Source organism: Carcharodon carcharias, chromosome 31 (assembly GCF_017639515.1).
Source record: "Carcharodon carcharias isolate sCarCar2 chromosome 31, sCarCar2.pri, whole genome shotgun sequence".
Lineage (NCBI taxonomy): Eukaryota > Metazoa > Chordata > Chondrichthyes > Lamniformes > Lamnidae > Carcharodon > Carcharodon carcharias.
In genome coordinates, this window is record NC_054497.1 from 3,381,330 (window position 1) to 3,399,836 (window position 18,507).

Genomic DNA, 18,507 nt, shown 5'->3' on the forward strand with positions numbered 1-18,507 from the left:
ATAAATAAATAAATAAATAAATAAATAAATAATTGTAAAAAGTCCTTCGTTGTGGGAGCCAAGTTTGACCTTGTGGGAAAGGTTCAGCCCTCTCTGTGACCTCTGACCTATAGCTGAGCAGTCGTGGAGGGTGAAATTAATGTTGGACAACGCGGCTGCAGGAGTGGGGGGGGCCTTTCAAACTGTTGGGCAATCAATGGGAGGGATGTTAAAGGTGGGCATTCTGCTGAAACCGGTGGGAGTTGGAGCATGGTGCATGCCGTGGGCCTTTTGTCCTTCAAGCCCATCTGTCGCCCTCCTTTTCATGGCTTCAGCCTAGCGACCAGTTCTAATTTTTGAGTCCTCCAGTAAGTTGGCCTTGAATCTTTTGAGCGCAGTTTAGATGGACGGTTACTACGAAATGAGGGCAGCACTGAAAGCGCTTGAAATGTGAAAGGAAGAATCCCTTTTCTCTTGTGTTGTGTTTGTTGGGTGCACAGAGCGTGGGCTGTCTTTGAGGAATTGTTCACTGACAACGAAAGGAAGAGAGACTTTCGTTTCTAGAAGCGCCTTTCATGACCTCAAGATGTCTCGAATTGCTTTACAGTCACTGTTGTAACGTAGAAAATGGCGCAGCCAATTTGCGCACGGCCAGCTCTCAATAGCAATCTGATAATGATCAGATGTGTTTTTCGTCGTTGGTTGAGGGATGTAAGTATTGGCCAGGGTACCCCCTGTTCCACTTTCAAACTAGTGCCGTGTGAGCTTTTGCATCCACCGATATAAGACGACAGACAGAGCCCTGGTTTAAGGTCTCATCTGAAAGACTGCACCTCTGACAGTGCAGCACTCCCTCAGCACTGCACCTGGAGTGCCATCCTGGATTACATACACTCGTCGCTGGAGTGGGGCTTGAACCCACAACCATCTGACTCTGAGGCGAGGGCAGTACCTACTGAGTCATGGCTTAGGGCAGCCTAAAACTGGGTCACTCTGTATATCTCTTCAGTAAAGATAACCAGATATGTGTCAAAGGCGAGATTTAACATTCTTGCACTTAACCGATCCTTGATCAGAATCAGAGGACTAGGACCTCCAGTGTGGGAGCTTATGCAGAACATTTCTGTGTGGGAATGGGATTGTTATTGTAGACTTGGTGTTCTTGGAGTGGTTTTTTCCTGCTGTGTTGGTTTTCAGAAGCTCATGTGCTTACCTAAAGGTCATACAATTGAGTTGGGAGTGGGGAAAAAAATATAGAACGATTCTCACTCACTCACTCACTCAGTATATTGGTTTAAGAATAGCCCCCACCCCCACCTCCCAATTTTAAACCAGATCGAGGGCTGGTATTCCCTTTCCGTCATAAGTGACTGTGAAAAAGGCCACTTCAAAAAGACGGAGAGCGGTCCATTTAGCGACATGTTAGCATCACACCGGTCAGAATTTCAAGCCAACCCATCCCCCTCCCAAATAACTGCAGCCTTCGCTTGGGCAGACTTGACTTGCTGACGTGGAAGATTTCTCGGCCTGCCTTTGTGTATGGCTGACAGTGAGTGTATCCATCCGTATGCAGCTCATCTGCCAGACACTCTTCAAACTATGTGACTGCTCTTTATAGCTTTGTGGCTGCTCTCTTGCCTCTTGTTGCCAGTTGTGTGTCTTGGCTACGCAGAGGGGAAGTGAAGTTTTTAAAAAGTGTAATTTTCCGAAGTTGTGGTCAACTCCTCAAATTATGGGAATCATAGTATTTGGGGATCGTATTTCTTGCCAGCTGGATTTTTTTTGTGTGTGTGTGTTGTAAGACGAGACCAGTGTTGATCGAGGGCCAATGGAAAGATCCGCCCATTTTTCTTTTTCTGCGTTCTTTCATGGGATGTGGGCGTCGCTGGCAAGGTTGGCATTTGTTGCCCATCCCTAATTGTCCTTCAACTGAGTGACTTGCTAGGCCATTTCACCCATGTGGCAAGCCACTCGGTTCAAGAGCAACGAGGGATGGGCAACAAGTGTTGACCTTGCCAGCAGCCGTTATGACAGAATCAAAAAAATATGGTCCCCCAAAAACTGATGGTTAAACCTGGAATCTCCACATTAAACTGATGTAAATCCATGACTTTGACTGTCCCAACTCTCTCTTCCCTTCCTCACTTCAGATATACGTGTAATATTCTAACTACAGTAACCCCCCCACGTGTAAAACTGTGTTCAGTCATTATGAAGATCCTGACTAGCAGAACCTTCCAAGATGCTTAACTGGAGCAAGGAAAACCAAACAGACAAGAGTCTTGGGGGGAGGGGTGGTGGTGGGGGGGAGTTGGGGAGATGACTGAATGTTGGATAGAAGACGAAATTTGAAGAGGTTTTGAAGGTGGCGAGATGCAACTGGATGAGGAGGTTTGGACAGTAGCTTTGAGTGTAGGCCTTAGGCCTCTGGTCATTGAAATCTCTTAGATTGATGGATCAGAGCAAGGGAGCCTGCAGTTAGCAGAAAAATGAAGGGGGCAAACTGGGGTCTAGGGCTGGGGCATGTCACAGAGGTGGAAAGTTGAAGGCACGGAGCCGTTTTGAAATCAGTACGTGGGGTGGGGGAGCAGGGAGTCCATGGAATTTGGGTGCTCGGCTTGGGATAGTTGGTATAATTTTGAACGAGGTTAGAGTGTGTAGAGTGGAGCTTGGGCACCCTAGTGAGGAGAATTTGAGCCTGGAGGTAACAGAGCTGTGACTGAGTTCCTGAAGGGATGCATGGGTGCAAGAAGTTGAAATAGGTGGTTTGGTGATTGTTGGGATGTGAGGGCTGAAGCTGAATTCTGGATCGAAAAGAGAAAATAAGCTTGAAGCAAAACCAAGGGGGGGGTGCAATGGAATTGGGACAAGATTCCCAATGGCACCCAACAAGTGAACAGGCCACTTTCACTGTTGGTGGATATCAGCACTGGGAACTTTTGACTCAGCATGCCAGCTTATCCAGTGCTCCAGTGCGTGGCTGCGCCTCCCACGTTTTACGTTAAATTAGCTGACACCCTGACCAAGTGGTTGAGAAGGTGGCCGCTATTTTAGATTAGGTGCCCCGTGGAAGGATCCGCCAGGGGTCCTGCTCCTGGTTGTCATCTGCCCACCCTAGCTGGAATCGGGCATGTGGGGGCATTGGGTGTGCAGGCTCAAATGTGATTGCCCGCCCTTCCACCGCCGTGTATTGTTGATGATACCCCATGGTCAAGACCCCCACAAATGGCTGCATTTGTGCCCAGCGTGAAACTAAGACTGACTTGCATTGCTGTAGCGCCTTTCGTGACCTCAGAATGTCTCGAAGCACTTTTGCCAACAAAGATACCTGGGCTAAGGATCGCCTGGGTTTTTCTTGTTACAATTATCCTCGTGCTCCTTTTGCTGTAGCACTCGCGTCAGATGTAGCGGGTAGCTTTTGCCACTCTGCTGCCCTGCCCCCTGAGGGCGCTGGCTATGACCTTCGCTGAGCTACCAGGCAGCCTACTGGCACCCCCACCCCCAATCAATCGTCACCCGCCGTGAACTCCAGCATGGCTGGCAGGAGGTTGAACCAGGAAGGCCAAGCAGCCGAGGCCAATCCTGTTTGCACCTTCCCACAGAGTCCGCACCACTGAGATTGGGGAGTGTGACATTAAATGCCACTCTTTTTCTTTAATTCATTAAATAGCACCTTTCAAAATGCCCATCTACTCCTCTCCCCCCTCCCCGCAGCCCTGCCCAAAGTGCTTTTAGAGCCAATTAAATGCTTTCTGAGGTGTAGCCACTGTTGTAGTGCAGAAAACCAATTTGTGCACAGCAAGCTCCCACAAACAGCAATGAGATGATCTGTTTCGGATAAAAATTGCCCAGGACAGTGGGGTGAATCACTCCTGTCCTTTTCCAAAGTTCTGCAATGGAGGCCTTTGGCCTTCGCCTGAGAGGGCCGACTCGACCTCAGTTTAGCATCTGATCCGAAAGGTGGCACCTCTGACAGTGCAACACTCCCTCAGTACTGCACGGAGGGTGTCGGCCTAGATTGTGTCCTGGAGTGGGACTCGAACCCATTCTTAACCTGACTCCCCAAGGTGAGAGTGCAGCTCTCATGAGTCGTGGCTGATGTGTGAGTGTTATTTTAATTTCCCATGCACTGTCTCATCCCGTTGCTTTACACATTCGGCAACAGATGGCCTTACCCGAGTGTTGTGGCAGATCGAGAGGCTGCACAGTAGGACTGTTAGTTCACAAGCAACAAGCTGGCAGAACAGTGCAGGCCCCAGTAACCACTGAGAGACCAAACACCACATCTGGTGGCCAGGGTTTTGCAATGTGCAGGTACAGGGACTGACGCCATGTGAATAGTGAAATGCAGCTTAGTCTCTGATTCCACGGCATCTCTGATTTCCCCAATCCTGGTATGGCAGTGATCAACAGAAAGAACAAGCTTGAACTTATATAGCACCTAGCTCAGCCTCCCTAAGTGCACTCCAATCAATGAAGTACTTTTCGAAGGATCATGGCCATTGCAATGTAGATCCCAGTACACTATTTTGAAGATAAACATGGTCAATCTCCCTGGTGTCCAGTTGAACACTTGTCCCTTACCCAACGTCACTAAAAACAGATCATCTGGTGGTTGCTGTTTATGGGAGCTTGCCTTGCGCCAATTGGCTGCCACTTTCCAACATTACAACAATTATTACAATTCAAAAATATTCCATTGACTGTGAAGCAAGGGGAGACGGCAGCTTAGTAATAATATCACTCGACTGACAATCTAAGACACCCAGGCTAATGGGGACATGGGTTCAAATCCCGCCACAGCAGCTGGTAGAATTTAAATTCAATTAATAAATCTGAAATATAAAACTAGTCTCAGAAAAGGTGACCATCGATTGTAGTAAAAACCCATCTGGTTCACTCATGTCCCTTAGGGGAGGGAACCTGCCATCCTTACCTGGCCTACATGTGACTCCAGACCCAGAGCAATTAACTGCCCTCTGAAATGGCCCAGCAAGTCACTCAGTTCAAGGGCACTTAGGGATGGGCAATAAATGCTGGTCTAGTCAGTGACAACCACATCCCATGAAAGAATAAAGGGGAAAAAAGTCTCTTTGGGATACACTGCGGCTGGGAAAGGTGCTGTAGAAATGTGCATTTGTTCTTACTTTGCTTTTACTTTGTTTCTTACTTATCTTTGTCCTTTCTTTGTTCTTGCCCCTCTGTGTTACAGGGAACCATTTTCAGGCAATAATCTTATCTCTGGAATGTTGTTGTCTCTGTTTATGATGTCAGGGTTGCCCTTGGTTGGGTTACAAGCTTGTGGTTCAGTCCGTGCTGTTTTCTTGTATCTTTTTAATGAAGCTGTGGCATCTCACTGGGGGCTTGGCCTTCGCTCAGAACATCTATGGTGGAAAAAAAAAAGGAAAGAGCCAAACAATCACTCACTCACTCACTCCACTGTGTTCTCATCTCTCGCTCAGACTGGCATTGGGATGCCTGCCTGTTCCTGCTTTTCTCTTTCTTTGCCCCGTTCATTCTATTCTGTTCTCTCTCTCTCTCTCTCACTCTGGCAGATGAGCAGTGGGCCGAGCAACAACTCCACAAGCATCAACATGGTCTCCGCGGCAATGGTGGCTCCAGAGCCAGGCTCCAGCAGCACCGTGGCCGACCCCAGCGTCTCTTGGTTACCCGACACTCCGACAGCGGTGGAACAGCCGATATTCTTGATGACCACAGCGGCACAGAGCATCTCAGGGTTCTTTGTGTGGACGGCTCTCCTCATAACGTGCCACCAGGTAAGGGTGGTTACTTTTCTTTTATTCATTCACGGGATGTGGGCATCGCTGGCTGGGCCCAGCATTTATCGCCCATCCCTAATTGCCCTTGAGAAGGTGGTGGTGAGCTGCCTTCTTGAACCGCTGCAGTCCCATGTGGTGTAGGTACACCCACAGTGCTGATAGGAAGGGAGTTCCAGGATGTTGACCCAGTGACAGTGAAGGAACGGCGATATAGTTCCAAGTCAGGATGGTGGGTGTCTTTGTGGGGAACTTCCAGGTGGTGGTGTTCCCATGTGTCTGCTGCCCTTGTCCTTGATGGTAGTGGTCATGGGTTTGGAGGGTACAGTTTAAGGAGCCTTGGTGAATTCCTGCAGTGCACCTTGTAGATGGTACACACTGCTGCTACTGTGCATCGGTGGTGGAGGGAGTGAATGTTTGGGGATGTGGTGCCAATCAAGCGGGCTGCTTTGTCCTGAATAGTGTCGAGCTTCTTGAGTGCTGTAGGAGATGCACGCATCCAGGCACGTGAGGAGTGTTCCATCACACTCCTGTCTAGTGCCTTTAAGATGGTGGACAGGATTTGGGGAGTCAGGAGGTGAGTTATTTGTCGCAGGCTTCCTAGTCTCTGACCACTTGTAAGAACAGTATTTATATGGCTGGTCCAGTTCAGTTTCTGGTCAATGCAACTTCCAGGATGTTAATGGTGGGGGATTCAGTGATGTGCCATTTTGTCTCTGTTACCATCCTATGCCACATGTTAGAATGTTCTGGTTAACCCCACTTCATTCAAGGCAAAAGGACGACGAAGGTAATATTGTTTCAGATTTCCATCCTCTAAGCATTTTTCCTTCTCAGACTTTCAGGATACCCCAAAACACTCCGTTACCAGTGAATTACTTCTTAAGTGTAGGCCTGTTAGGTAGTTTATTTACACACCTTTTTTTAACAATGAGCTACATAACCAATCTGTTCTTGGTGATGATGGTTGAGGGATAACACTTTTTGGCCAAGACACCAGGAAGAACTCCCTTTGCTCTTCAGCTAGTTCCTGAGGGCAGGCAGGTCCTTGGTTTAATGTTTCATTCGAGCGATGTATGGCACCAAAACATTGGCCTAAGTTACACGCTAGTTCCAGAGCAGAGTTTTGAGAGACAATCTTCTGACCACCAATGGAGTCACTTAGATCGCAGAATCTTTCTACGGAGAACCCACCATTCTGGGCACCTTTCCTGCTGCCCCTTTGTCCTGGATAAGGAGGAGCAACAGCACCTTGCATTTATGTAGCACCACTAACATAGTAAAGCATACCAAGGAGCTTCACAGGAGTTATCAAACAAAATTTAATGATGGGCTTTAAGACATGTCTTAAAGGGTGAGAGAAGTAAAGATACAGAGAGGTTCAGGGAGGGAATTTTGGGAACTTAGGCCCGAGACAGCTGAAGGCACGGCTGCCAATGGCGGGGTGGTTAAAATGGGGATGTACAAGGGGCCGCTATCGGAGGAACTCAGAGATCTGAGAGTTGTTGGGTTGGAAGAACTTGCAGAAATGGGGAAGGGGTGAAGTCATGGAGTTATTTGAAAACGAGAATGAGGATTTTAAAATCGAGCTATTGCTGGGTGGGGATTTTTTTTATCCCTTCACGGGTTGTGGACGTTGCTGGCAAGGTTACCCATCCTCAATTGCCCTCAAGAAGATATTGAATTGCTGCAGTTCATTCTACAGCAGCTTCCTGCAACTAAGGGGCTTGCTAGGCCATGTCAGAGGGTGGCTAAGGGTCAGTCACATTGCTGTGGGCCCGGAGTCACGTGTAGACCAGACCGGGTAAGGACAGCAGATTTCCTTCCCTAAAGGACATAGTGAACCAGATGGGTTTTTATGACAGTCAGTTAGACTCTCATGGTCACTGTTGCTGAGACTAGCTTTCAATTATAGATTTTTTTTTCCAATAATCAAATTTTTAAAAAATTATCAAATGGTGGGATCTGAACCCACGTCCCCAGAGCTTTAACACAAGCCGCTGGATTCCAATCCAATGACATTACCATTACGCCACCATCTTCCCCAGTTAGCGTGTACCCTGTAGTGGCACTGATCATTTTAATGGGGGAGCTTCTGACTTGCTTGGTGGTAGACTCGGGACCCCCACCCACAGTCCAGGCAGCATGTGCTGCGTACATGCTGGTAACAGAAATGGAAAGGCAACGCACTCAGCCCATTTTGGGATTTATCTTTTAGGCGCAGGGAGGATGCGCTAATTGGGTTGGGAGGAGGATCCTGGGGAGTGTAAACACTGGTATGAACTCATTAGGCTGAATAGCCTGTGTCTGTGCTGTTAACACCATACAATGGTGTAAAACTATGTGACTATTATTCCCCCAGTCTAGCATCCCACTCTGTTTTGGCCTTTCCCTTGGACTTTGCATGCATTTTGGAGAGTTCCTTCTGCAGTTCAGATGGGGAAGAGAGCACATTGCGCACAGCAGAGTGGGAACATTAGGACATAAGTAGGAAAAGCCATGGCTGACAATGGTTTACTGCCTAAACCCATCACACGTGGGCTGTCACACTCCCTCAACTACTTTTGTTCATCCAGCCTGTTTACTGCTGTTTTGTGTTGATGTATTGGATCGGGAGGGGAGGGGGGGTGGAAATCTGTTGTTCTGGGTATTTTGATAGCAGTCAGGCAGGTATACACCTCGTGGGAATATCAGCATGGTACGAGATTCTCCAAACAAAGTCACTGTGGAAACTATATGGGTAGAGCCACAGTTTATATGCCAGATTCTCTGAGTGTGTCTCTTGCACTCACTCCACACCCCACCCCCCCACCACCCCACGCACTGGAATCTATAATCAAGGAAGTTAGTTTTAATAGTGCACTTAGGAAATCATACTATGATTACAACGGGTATCTTGTTGACAAATTTATTAGAGTTTTTTGAGGTTGCAACTAGTAGGATAGATAAAGAGGAACCAGCAGGTGTGGTAAATCTGGATTTCCAAAAGGCATTCAACAAGGTCTTGCTCAAAAGGTTAATGGGCAAAATAAAGGCTCATATCCATTAGCGTGGCTAGCGGATTGGTTCATGGGTAAAAAGCAGAGAGTAGGCATAAATGGGACTTTTTCAAGTTGGCGAGCAGTGACTAGTGGAGTGCTGGAAGGACCAGTGCTGGGACCTTGGCTGTTTTACAACCTATATTCATGACTTCGATGAAGAGACAGCGAATAATGTATCTAAATTTGCTGATGATACCAGACTAGGTGGAAAGGGAAGCTGTGGGGAGGACACAGAGAGGCTGCAAAGAGACATAGACAGGTTAGGTTAGTGGGCAGCAGGATGGCAGATGGGAAATGTGAAGCTTTTCACTTTGGTCGTAAGAACAAAAAACCAGAATATTTTTTAAAAGGAGAGAAACCCTTAAATGTTGATGTCCAAAGACATTTGGGTGTTCTTGTACAAAGAAGGCAAATGGAGAGCATGTGGGTGCAGCAAGCAGTCAGGAAGGCAGATGGCAGGTTGGCCTTTATTGCAAGGGGAATTGGAGTACAGGAATAAAGAAGCCTTGCTACAGTTGTGTGGGGTATGGTGAGACCGCATCTGGAATATTGTGTGCAGTACATTTAAGAAAGGATATATTTTCAATGGGGACAGTACAGCGAAGGTTCATTAAATTGATCCCTGGGATGAAGGGGTTATCCTATGATGAGAGGCTGAGAAAATTGAGCTTACATTCTCTGGAGTTTAGAAGAATGAGAGACGATCTCATTAAAACCTACAAAATTCTGAAGGGTCCTGATAGGGTGGACTACAGATTGTCTTTGCTGGTCGGGAAGTCTAAAATAAGGGGGTCACAGTCTCAGGATTAGGGGGCCGATCATTTAGGACTGAGATGAGGAGAAATTGCTTCACTCAAAAGGTCGTGAATCTTTGGAATTCTCTACTCCAGCGGGTTGTGGATGCTCCATCGTTGAATACATTTGAGGTTGGGATGGACAGATTTTTGGTCTCTCAGGGAATTAAGGAATATGGGGAATGGGTGGGAAAGTGGAGTTGAAGCCCAAGTTCAGCCATTGTCGTATTGAATGAGGCTCGATGGGCCGTGTGGTCCTGCTCCTATTCCTTATGTTCTTATGTTCCGGTGTCAGCACTGTACAGATTCCATTGCTTTAATAGGGCACCTAAAGCATTCTTAAATTGTGGCCTAACCATTGCCTTATGAAAACTTATCATTGCTCCTCTGCTTGGAGCCGCTGTTCGGAAAATCCAGTTACAAGGATGGTCCCAGGAATATATGGGTTTACAAATCAGGAAAGGATTGACAGGCTGGGCCTGTCTTCTCTTGAAAAAAGGCTAAGGGGTGACCTAATCGAGTTCTTTAAAATGACGAAAGGTTTTGATAGAGTGGATACGGAGAGAATGTTTCCTCTTGTGGGGAAGAGCAGAACTAGAAGCCGTCAATATAGGACAGTCAGCAAGAAACCCAATAGGGAATTCAGGAGAATTCTCTTCGCCCAGAGAGCGGTGAGAATGTGGAACTGACAACAAGGAACGGTTGAAGCGAATAATATAGATGTGTTATAAAAAAAACTAGACAAGCCTATGAGGGAGAAGGGAATAGAGGGTTATGATGATAGATTTAGATGAGGAAAGATGGGAGGAGACTTGAGTGGAGCATAAATACCAGCATGGACTGGTTTGGGCCAAATGGCCTGTTCTATGCCAAGTATCCCATGTAACCACGCTATTGGCATTCTGAATGTATTTTAATCTACTTGCGTTCTCGCTCTCTCTCTCCTCTCTCGCTCTCTCTCTCCTCTCTCGCTCTCTCTCTCCTGTCTCGCTCTCTCTCTCCTCTCTCGCTCTCTCTCCTCTCTCGCTCTCTCTCTCTCTCTCTCGCTCTTTCTCTCTCTCTCTCTCTCGCTCTTTCTCTCTCTCTCGCTCTTTCTCTCTCTCTTGCTCTTTCTCTCTCTCTCGCTCTTTCTCTCTCTCTCTCGCTCTTTCTCTCTCTCCCTCGCTCTTTCTCTCTCTCTCTCGCTCTTTCTCTCTCTCTCTCGCTCTTTCTCTCTCTCTCTCTCGCTCTTTCTCTCTCTCTCTCTCTCTCGCTCTTTCTCTCTCTCTCTCGCTCTTTCTCTCTCTCTCTCGCTCTTTCTCTCTCTCTCTCGCTCTTTCTCTCTCTCTCTCTCGCTCTTTCTCTCTCTCTCCTCTCTCGCTCTTTCTCTCTCTCTCTCTCGCTCTTTCTCTCTCTCTTGCTCTTTCTCTCTCTCTCGCTCTTTCTCTCTCTCTCTCGCTCTTTCTCTCTCTCCCTCGCTCTTTCTCTCTCGCTCTCGCTCTTTCTCTCTCTCTCTCGCTCTTTCTCTCTCTCTCTCGCTCTTTCTCTCTCTCTCTCTCTCTCGCTCTTTCTCTCTCTCTCTCGCTCTTTCACTCTCTCTCTCGCTCTTTCACTCTCTCTCTCGCTCTTTCTCTCTCTCGCTCTTTCTCTCTCTCTCTCTCTCTCGCTCTTTCTCTCTCTCTCCTCTCTCGCTCTTTCTCTCTCTCTCTCTCTCCTCTCTCGTTCTCTCTCTCTCTCTCTCTCCTCTCCTCTCTCGCTCGTTCTCTCCTCTCTCGCTCGTTCTCTCCCTCTCGCCCTTTCTCTCTCTCTCTTCTCTCTCTCTGTCTCTCCTCTCTTGCCCTTTCTCTCTCTCTCCTCTCTCGCTCTTTCTCTCTCTCTCTCTCTCTCACCTCTCGCTCTTTTTCTGTTTCCCCCACTCGATCCCCCCTCATTCTGTCCTTTTCCCCAACACCCCCCCCCCAACCCTTTTCTCTGTGCGGTGCAGAGACGCAGTGAGAGAGGCACCTTCTTTAACTGCTGCAGTCCACATAGCGTTGGTACATTCTGGTTCCTCTGTTCTCCCCTAACCGCTGTGTGCCCCCCCGTCCCACCCACCCAGCTACCCCTGGCAACCTTCCCGTGTTCCGTTCCATTTCTCCCCTGCCTCCCCACCGTTCTCTTGTTCCATTTTCCCCCCCCCCCAACCCCTCGCCAGCCCCCTCCCCCTTAAAAAGGGAGGTAGCCGGACGGAGAACAAGACGACTGCTTTCCTTGGGAGATTTGTTTCCGTTTGGCTTGGTCTTCTCTCAATTTAAGTTCCTTTGACTTGACTAATTCAAACAGCAGCTCCTGTGCTGAAGGGCTGTCCTCACCAGCCCCTCGCTTGCTGCCTGCCCATTGCCGCATGACTGAATTCCTGATCAGAGCAAGCTCCAGTGAGCAGGTTCCATCAGCGTGGTGTGGGATGTCATGTTGGAGAATCCCGTGCCCATTCCTGTACTCAGCAGTGTGAATGAAAACGTTTGGCAGTCCTATCATGCGGATTATCTCGCACACGCTCATTCTGGTGCCCGTTAGGAGAATCTAACTCCCTCTCCGCAACCCCCCCCCCTTCCCCACCCGCCATGTATTGTATTTTGCTGATTAGGACAATTTTCTTTAAGTTACTATTGAATCTGCTTCCTCCAACCTTTGCCAGAAGTGTGTTTCAGATCATTAGTCACCGCGTTCATTTTTTTAAAAAAAAAAGTTTCCTCATGTTACCCCTGATTTTTTTTTTTTGGCCAATCACTGTAACACTCTGTCTACTGGCCCTTCTACCATTGGAAACAGTTTCTCCTTATTTGCCCTGTCAAAATCACGGCTGGTTTTTCTGTGCCTATCAAACTGCCTCTTAGCCATATGTGGCCTAAGGATGTTCATCCTCGTTTCTTCAATCTCTCCACGTGAATCATAGGAAGTTTATGGCACAGGAAGAGGCCACTTGGCCCATCGTGTCTGTACACCCGGCCCAGCTCCACTTCCCAGCGTTTGGCCTGTAGCCCTGCAGGCTGCTGTACTTGAGGTTTGTATCTATTTAGTTGAGGGTTGCTGCCTCTACCACCCTTTCGGGCAGTGAGTTCCAGACCCCCACAGTCCTCTGAGTGGGGGGAAAAAAAATTCTCCAGCTCCCCTGTAATCTCTCTACCAGTCACCCTCAATCTATGCCCCCTAGACACTGCCCTCTCTGCTAAAGCAAACAGGCCACTCCCCTCCATTCTATCCAGGCCCCTCACAATTTTGTACATCTCAATCAATTCTCCCCTCAGCCTCCTCTGGCCCCAGGAGAACAAACCCAGCCTATCCAATCTCTCCTCACCGCAATTTTCCAGGCTTGGCAATATCCTTGCAAATCCCTGCTACCGTTCTCTAAATTCTCTTCTGAGGCTTCTCCAAGGTTGGCATCATTCCTAAAATGTGGTGCCCAATGGATCAGACACTCAAACCCAATCTTGTCCTTGCCCGCATGCATATTTCTGAACAGGCACTTGAGATGGAGATCAAGAAATATTTTGGCCTCTCTCGCTCTTTTCTTTACTCTCTCTGCTGTAGCAGTCGGGAATTACCCAATAACATGAAGATGGAGAGAAGTGGCTCGCCCAACACCTCCTGAACTTGCAGTTATCGGGTGCTTTGCTGCAGTTTGCCAGGCTGATTCACTGGCCCAGAGAGGCAGCGAGAGAGGCACCTTCTTTAACTGCTGCAGTCCATGCAGCGTAGCTACATCCACAGTGCTTTTTCCTCTAGCAGTTTGAAACAGCTGCCATTTCAGAGGGAAGTTAAGAGTCAACCACATTGCTGTGGGTCTGGATTCACACGTAGGCCAGACCAGGTAGGGATGACAGATTTCCTTCCCTAAAGGGTGCTACCCAGAAGGGGAAACAATAGTTTGGACCAGTACTCTTATTTCCCAGTTTTTACTGTTCCTTTGTTTCTGGGTAGCGAGCCATTTGGGTTTTTAACGACAATCTGATAGCTTCACGATCATTAATTATTAATTAATTGAACTTAGATTCCACCGGCTGTCGTGGTGAGATTTGAACCCATTCTTCTGAAGCATTAGTCTGGGCCTCTGGATTACTAGTGCAGCAACATTACAACTATACCACCCTTGGGATCACGTTACCACTTTGATTTATCTTCCCTTCTCTGCGACTGCCTGAATTCGTGACTGTGTCCTGCATGTGAGGCCTTGAACCTTGCATTCCACAGTTGAAGTAAAAAAGCATTTAATCACCTGGCTTTTTATAATAAAAAAAAACAATTGCGAGGTATAATCATCCTGCTGGGAATAGACTACACTTAAGTATTTCTACAGCTTCTCATGGGCCCTTTAAAGAGGGGAACCACATGACAAAGGCCTAGTAGTCCATCCAAGCCTGTCGTTTTATTTTCTTGAGGAAGAAGCAGAAATCCAGGAAGGCCTTCATTTTATTTTGGCATCCAGAGCCTCCCTTGGGTAGAACTCAAGTTGGAGGAGCTGCTTCCCACCCACACCTCCATCCCACACGCCCGCCACCCATCAAACTCCCTAACCGCCGGCTGATGCCGGCTGCTGTTGCCCTGTTAACCATGGACGTCAGCACCAGTAGATGGTTGCTCAGCAACTGCTAACACACTCTTGATAAGTGGAAGCTTAGTGGTAGTCCTGCCTCTTTTGAGCTGAGACGAAACCCAAAGCCCGGTGTGTTGGATGGTTATCTTGGGAGTTGCCAGCCCTCCTTGTTATTTTTAGCCTAATAAGAAGGAAAACACACATCGAAGGAGTTGGGCGTGGCCTCTTTTTCAAGAGGTGGAGCTGCTGATGAAGCAGCTCTGCTAATATCTAAATTGCATTTGTTGATCAAATGCTTAAATCCCTGTTTGTTTCAAACAAAACCTAATCTTATTTTGCTACTGCTGATGTTTTCTTTGGTCAGGGAGGGTAATGGGCCATTGCTGCTCACTTTGACGCTAACTTCCACTTGCTTATCACCTTGATGAGGCAGAGCTGGTTTGCAGGCTGACAAGCCTGGGTGGCGTTGATCTTAATTTCAATTGTTAGCACCTTGCATAATTTTTTCACCCCACCCCCCCACCTTCCCCAAATTAAAAAAATTACCTTGCTTGGGTTGGGGAAGCAAGTTGGCTCTTCACTTCACCTGACCGATTTCCTTTTGCACTTTCAACCCTCGTGGATCCAAATGGTGGTGTGAGCCCCTCCTTCTGTTGTCATGTTGGAGCATGCGCTGGAGATTCTACCTCGACTGTCAGCCTTCCTCACACTGCCCCTTTCCAAACTCCTTCACTTCTCTGTTTCTACAGTGGCTCAGCGGGTAGCACTCTCTCCTCTTGAGTCAGAAGATTGTAGGTACCAAAAATCTAGGCTGACGTCCCATTGCTGTAGTGAGGGAGTGCTGCACCGTGTTTCAGAGGGAGGTGCTGGACTGAGGTCTCCTCTGCTTTCTTAGGTGGATGTCAGCGATCCCATGACGCTATTCAAAGCGGCGGTAATTATTCCGGGTATCCTGGTCCAATATTTATTACTGGGAGGAGGCAGTTGTATTGTCACTGGGCTTGTGTTCCAGAGACCCAGAGTAATGCTCTGGAGACCCAGATTTGAATCCCACCACGGCAGATGGTGAAATTTGAATCCAATAAAAAATCATTAAATTGAATTAAAAACCATTTAAAAAAAAACCATTGTCATTAAAAAAAACCCATCATGTTCACTAATATCCTTTAGGGAAAGAAATCTGTCATCCCTTACCTGGTCTGGCCTACATGTGACTCCATAGCAATGTGGTTGACTCTTAACTGTCCTCTGAAATGGCCCTAGCAAGTCACAGGAATGGCTGTGGGAGTTTGCGTATGCAAATTGGCTGCTGTGTTTCTTATATTTACACTTCAAAGATGTAGTTTTGTAGTCCAGCATTAAGGAAAAGCACTATAAAAATGCAAATTCAATCTTGCCTGTATTTTGCCAATTGCTCCCTCTTTCTGTTGTGAGCCTCTCCAGTCTGAACGATGTATTCGTTCGATTTGTATTGTGTCTTTAATGTTGCGAGAAAACCTCCCAAAGTGCCAGATGTGGGCAGAATCAGAAAAAAGTTGAAGGACTCCAAGCCAATGTGAAACCCGTTTACCAAAAACTTGGTCAAAGAGGTGGGGAGGTGGGTTTTCCAGGAGGTGGAGGGAGAATGGATTTACTTCCCTGGGAGAGAATTTTGAACCTAGGTGGCTGAAGGATTGACCTCCATTGGTGAAGTCAAAGGAGTGAAGAGCCACGGGCAAAGAGATTTAGAAGGGACAGTGATTTTAATTATGAAGCATAGCTCCCACAGGTCAGGTAGTACTTGTTACTTAGTGTTACTGAATGAGGAGATGGTGGTATAGCTGTAATGCCACTTGAACTAGTAATCCAGAGGCCCTGGCTAATGCTTTGGGGACATGAGTTCAAATCCTAGCACGGCAAGTGGTGGAATTTAAATTCAATGAATAAATCTGGAATATAAAGCTAGTCTCAGTTATGGTGACCATGAAACTATCATCGATTGTTGTAAAAACCCACATGGTTCACCTTTAGGGAAGGAAATCTGCCATCTTTACCTGGTCTGGCCTACATGTGACTCCAGACCCACAGCAACGTGGTTGATTCTTATTTGCCCTCTGCAATGGCCCTAGCAAGCCACTCAGTTCAAGGGCAATTAGGGATGGACAGAAAATTTGGGTCTTGCCAGATACATTCATCTTGTGTTGCTGGACACACCTTGGTACAGGCTGGGCCCTGTGGTTCTGCCTCGCGGTAACCACCCAGGGGCTGCAGATGCTGTCAGGTAAGAAAAGCAGCCCTCTAGGGTTGAGCTGTCATCTGCGGCCATGATGGGTTAGTCCTGAAGGCACTGCTGTGAGTAAGCACAGGGAGGAAAAGAAACATTGGGGAATTTTTCTCCTTTTGTGAAGAATTGATTTCAAGAATATTGGAGGGGCTTGGGGGGTGGGGGCTGGGGGCTGGTGGTGGGGGCGCTTTTTGACAGTCAAGAATCATCCAATAGGGTAATAAATGCTTGGGTGAGTGCAGCTCCCACAACACTCAAGCTCGACACCACCCAGGACTAAGCAGTCCACTTGAATGCCACCCCATTCACCACCTTAAACACCCATTCCCTCCACAGTCGCAGTAGAGTGTGCCATGCAGAAAATAAAGTGCAGCCACTCACCAAAGCTTCTTCGACAGCACCTTCCAAATCTGTGACTTCCATCATTTAGGTGGTTGGCAAGGGCAGCAGATACATGGGAACAACACCACCTACAAGTTCCCCTCCAAGCCACTCACTGTCCTGACTTGGAGCTAATATCATTATCCCTTCACTGTCGCTGGGGCAAAATCCTATTGGTACATCCACCCGGCAATGTGGCTGTACCTACACCAGATTGCCTGCAGCGCAGCTCACCACCCCCTTATCAAGGGCAATGAGGGATGGGCAATAAATGTTGGCCTAGCCAGCGACGCCCACATCTCATGAAAGAATAAAAAAAGGAATGTTTACTTTCAGTTGGCATGGGAAGGCAGTATGCTGTGAGGATGGAGGAATAGGACGTGTGGGAAGTGTGAACGTAGCATTAGAAATAGGAGCTGGAGTAGACCACATGGCCCATTGAGCCTGCTCTGCTGTTCAGTACGATCATGGCTGATCTTGGGCTTCAATTCCATTTTCCCACCCGCCCCTCCCCCATATCCCTTAATTCCCTGAGAGACCAAAAATCTGTCTATCCCAGTCTTAAATGTATTCAACAATAGGGCATCCACAACCCTCCGGGGTAGAGAATCCCAAAGATCCACAACCCTCAGAGTGAAGAAATTTCTCATCACCTCCTTCCTAAATGATTGACCCCCTTATCCTGAGGGCCTGGCCCCGTGTGGGAGGGGCTGTAAGAGGCAGGAACTCACGATGGAACCTCCAGGAAGGTGTCCTAATTAGAAGTGGCAACCCTACTTCATCAGCCAGATGCACCCCCTCAACCCCACCAAGCGCTGTCAGTTCACAGGTGTTTCTGGGGATCTTTTGCAGGCAAGCGCAGTCTGAATATTCTCACATTCCCAGAATTTGCAGCTAATACATATTCACAGAATTATTATGGCTAGGAGGCAGCCGTTTGACACTCTATAGAGCAATCCAGTCAGTCTCAATCCTGCTGTATCTCTTGCCCAAAGCCTTAACTCTCTATCCCCCCATCCTTGTACCATCAACTAATAGGAAAAGCTTACCAACATACAAATTAGGAGCAGGAGTAGGCCACTCAGCCCCTCAAGCCTGCTCCCCCATTCAATCAGATCATGGCTGATCTGATTGTAACCTCAACTCCACATTCCCACCTACCCCTGATAACCTTTCACCCTCTTGCTTATCAGGAATCTATCTAGCTCTGCCTTAAAAATGTTCAAAGGCTCTGCTTCCATTGCCTTTTGAGGAAGGAAGTTTCAAAGACTCAGGACCCTCCTGAGAGAAAAAAAATTCTCCTCATCTCTGTCTTAAATGGGTGACCCTTTATTTTGAAACCGTGACCCCCTAGTTCTTGATTCTCCCACAGCCGATGGTAAAGGCCGAGTTGTTCAAATCCCAGACAGAAACTTGAAACAACTGTCATAACCCATTTTTTGCAATTTGTAATTTCAAGATGCAGACTTTGAATTCACTAGGAATAAGACCACCGAGTCTAATGGTTTTTATATAAAACTAAATTAAACATTTATTAATTTAACAATAAAGTAAACACATACACATGGCTACAAATTACTACTATAATAAATTTTTAACAAATCCCCAAATTAATCACCCCCAGGAAAATCGCCACTAAGGTAACAGTTACCCATAGAATTTAAATAGACACCAGGCAAAGCACCTTTGACCTTAACGAATTCCAAATGAGGTTCCTTTG

The 18,507-nt window shown here is 47.4% G+C and overlaps 1 protein-coding gene across 2 annotated transcripts in view; it reads left to right on the top strand.

The window, feature by feature from the left end:
- LOC121271679 (transmembrane protein 184B-like) overlaps window positions 1-18,507 on the top strand; it is a 77,985-nt gene that overhangs the window by 12,474 nt on the left and 47,004 nt on the right. For both annotated transcript variants that reach the window (XM_041177817.1, XM_041177818.1), the window contains exon 2: window positions 5,535-5,756. In XM_041177817.1, the coding sequence (XP_041033751.1) occupies window positions 5,535-5,756 (222 nt within the window). The remainder of the gene's footprint in view (window positions 1-5,534; window positions 5,757-18,507) is intronic.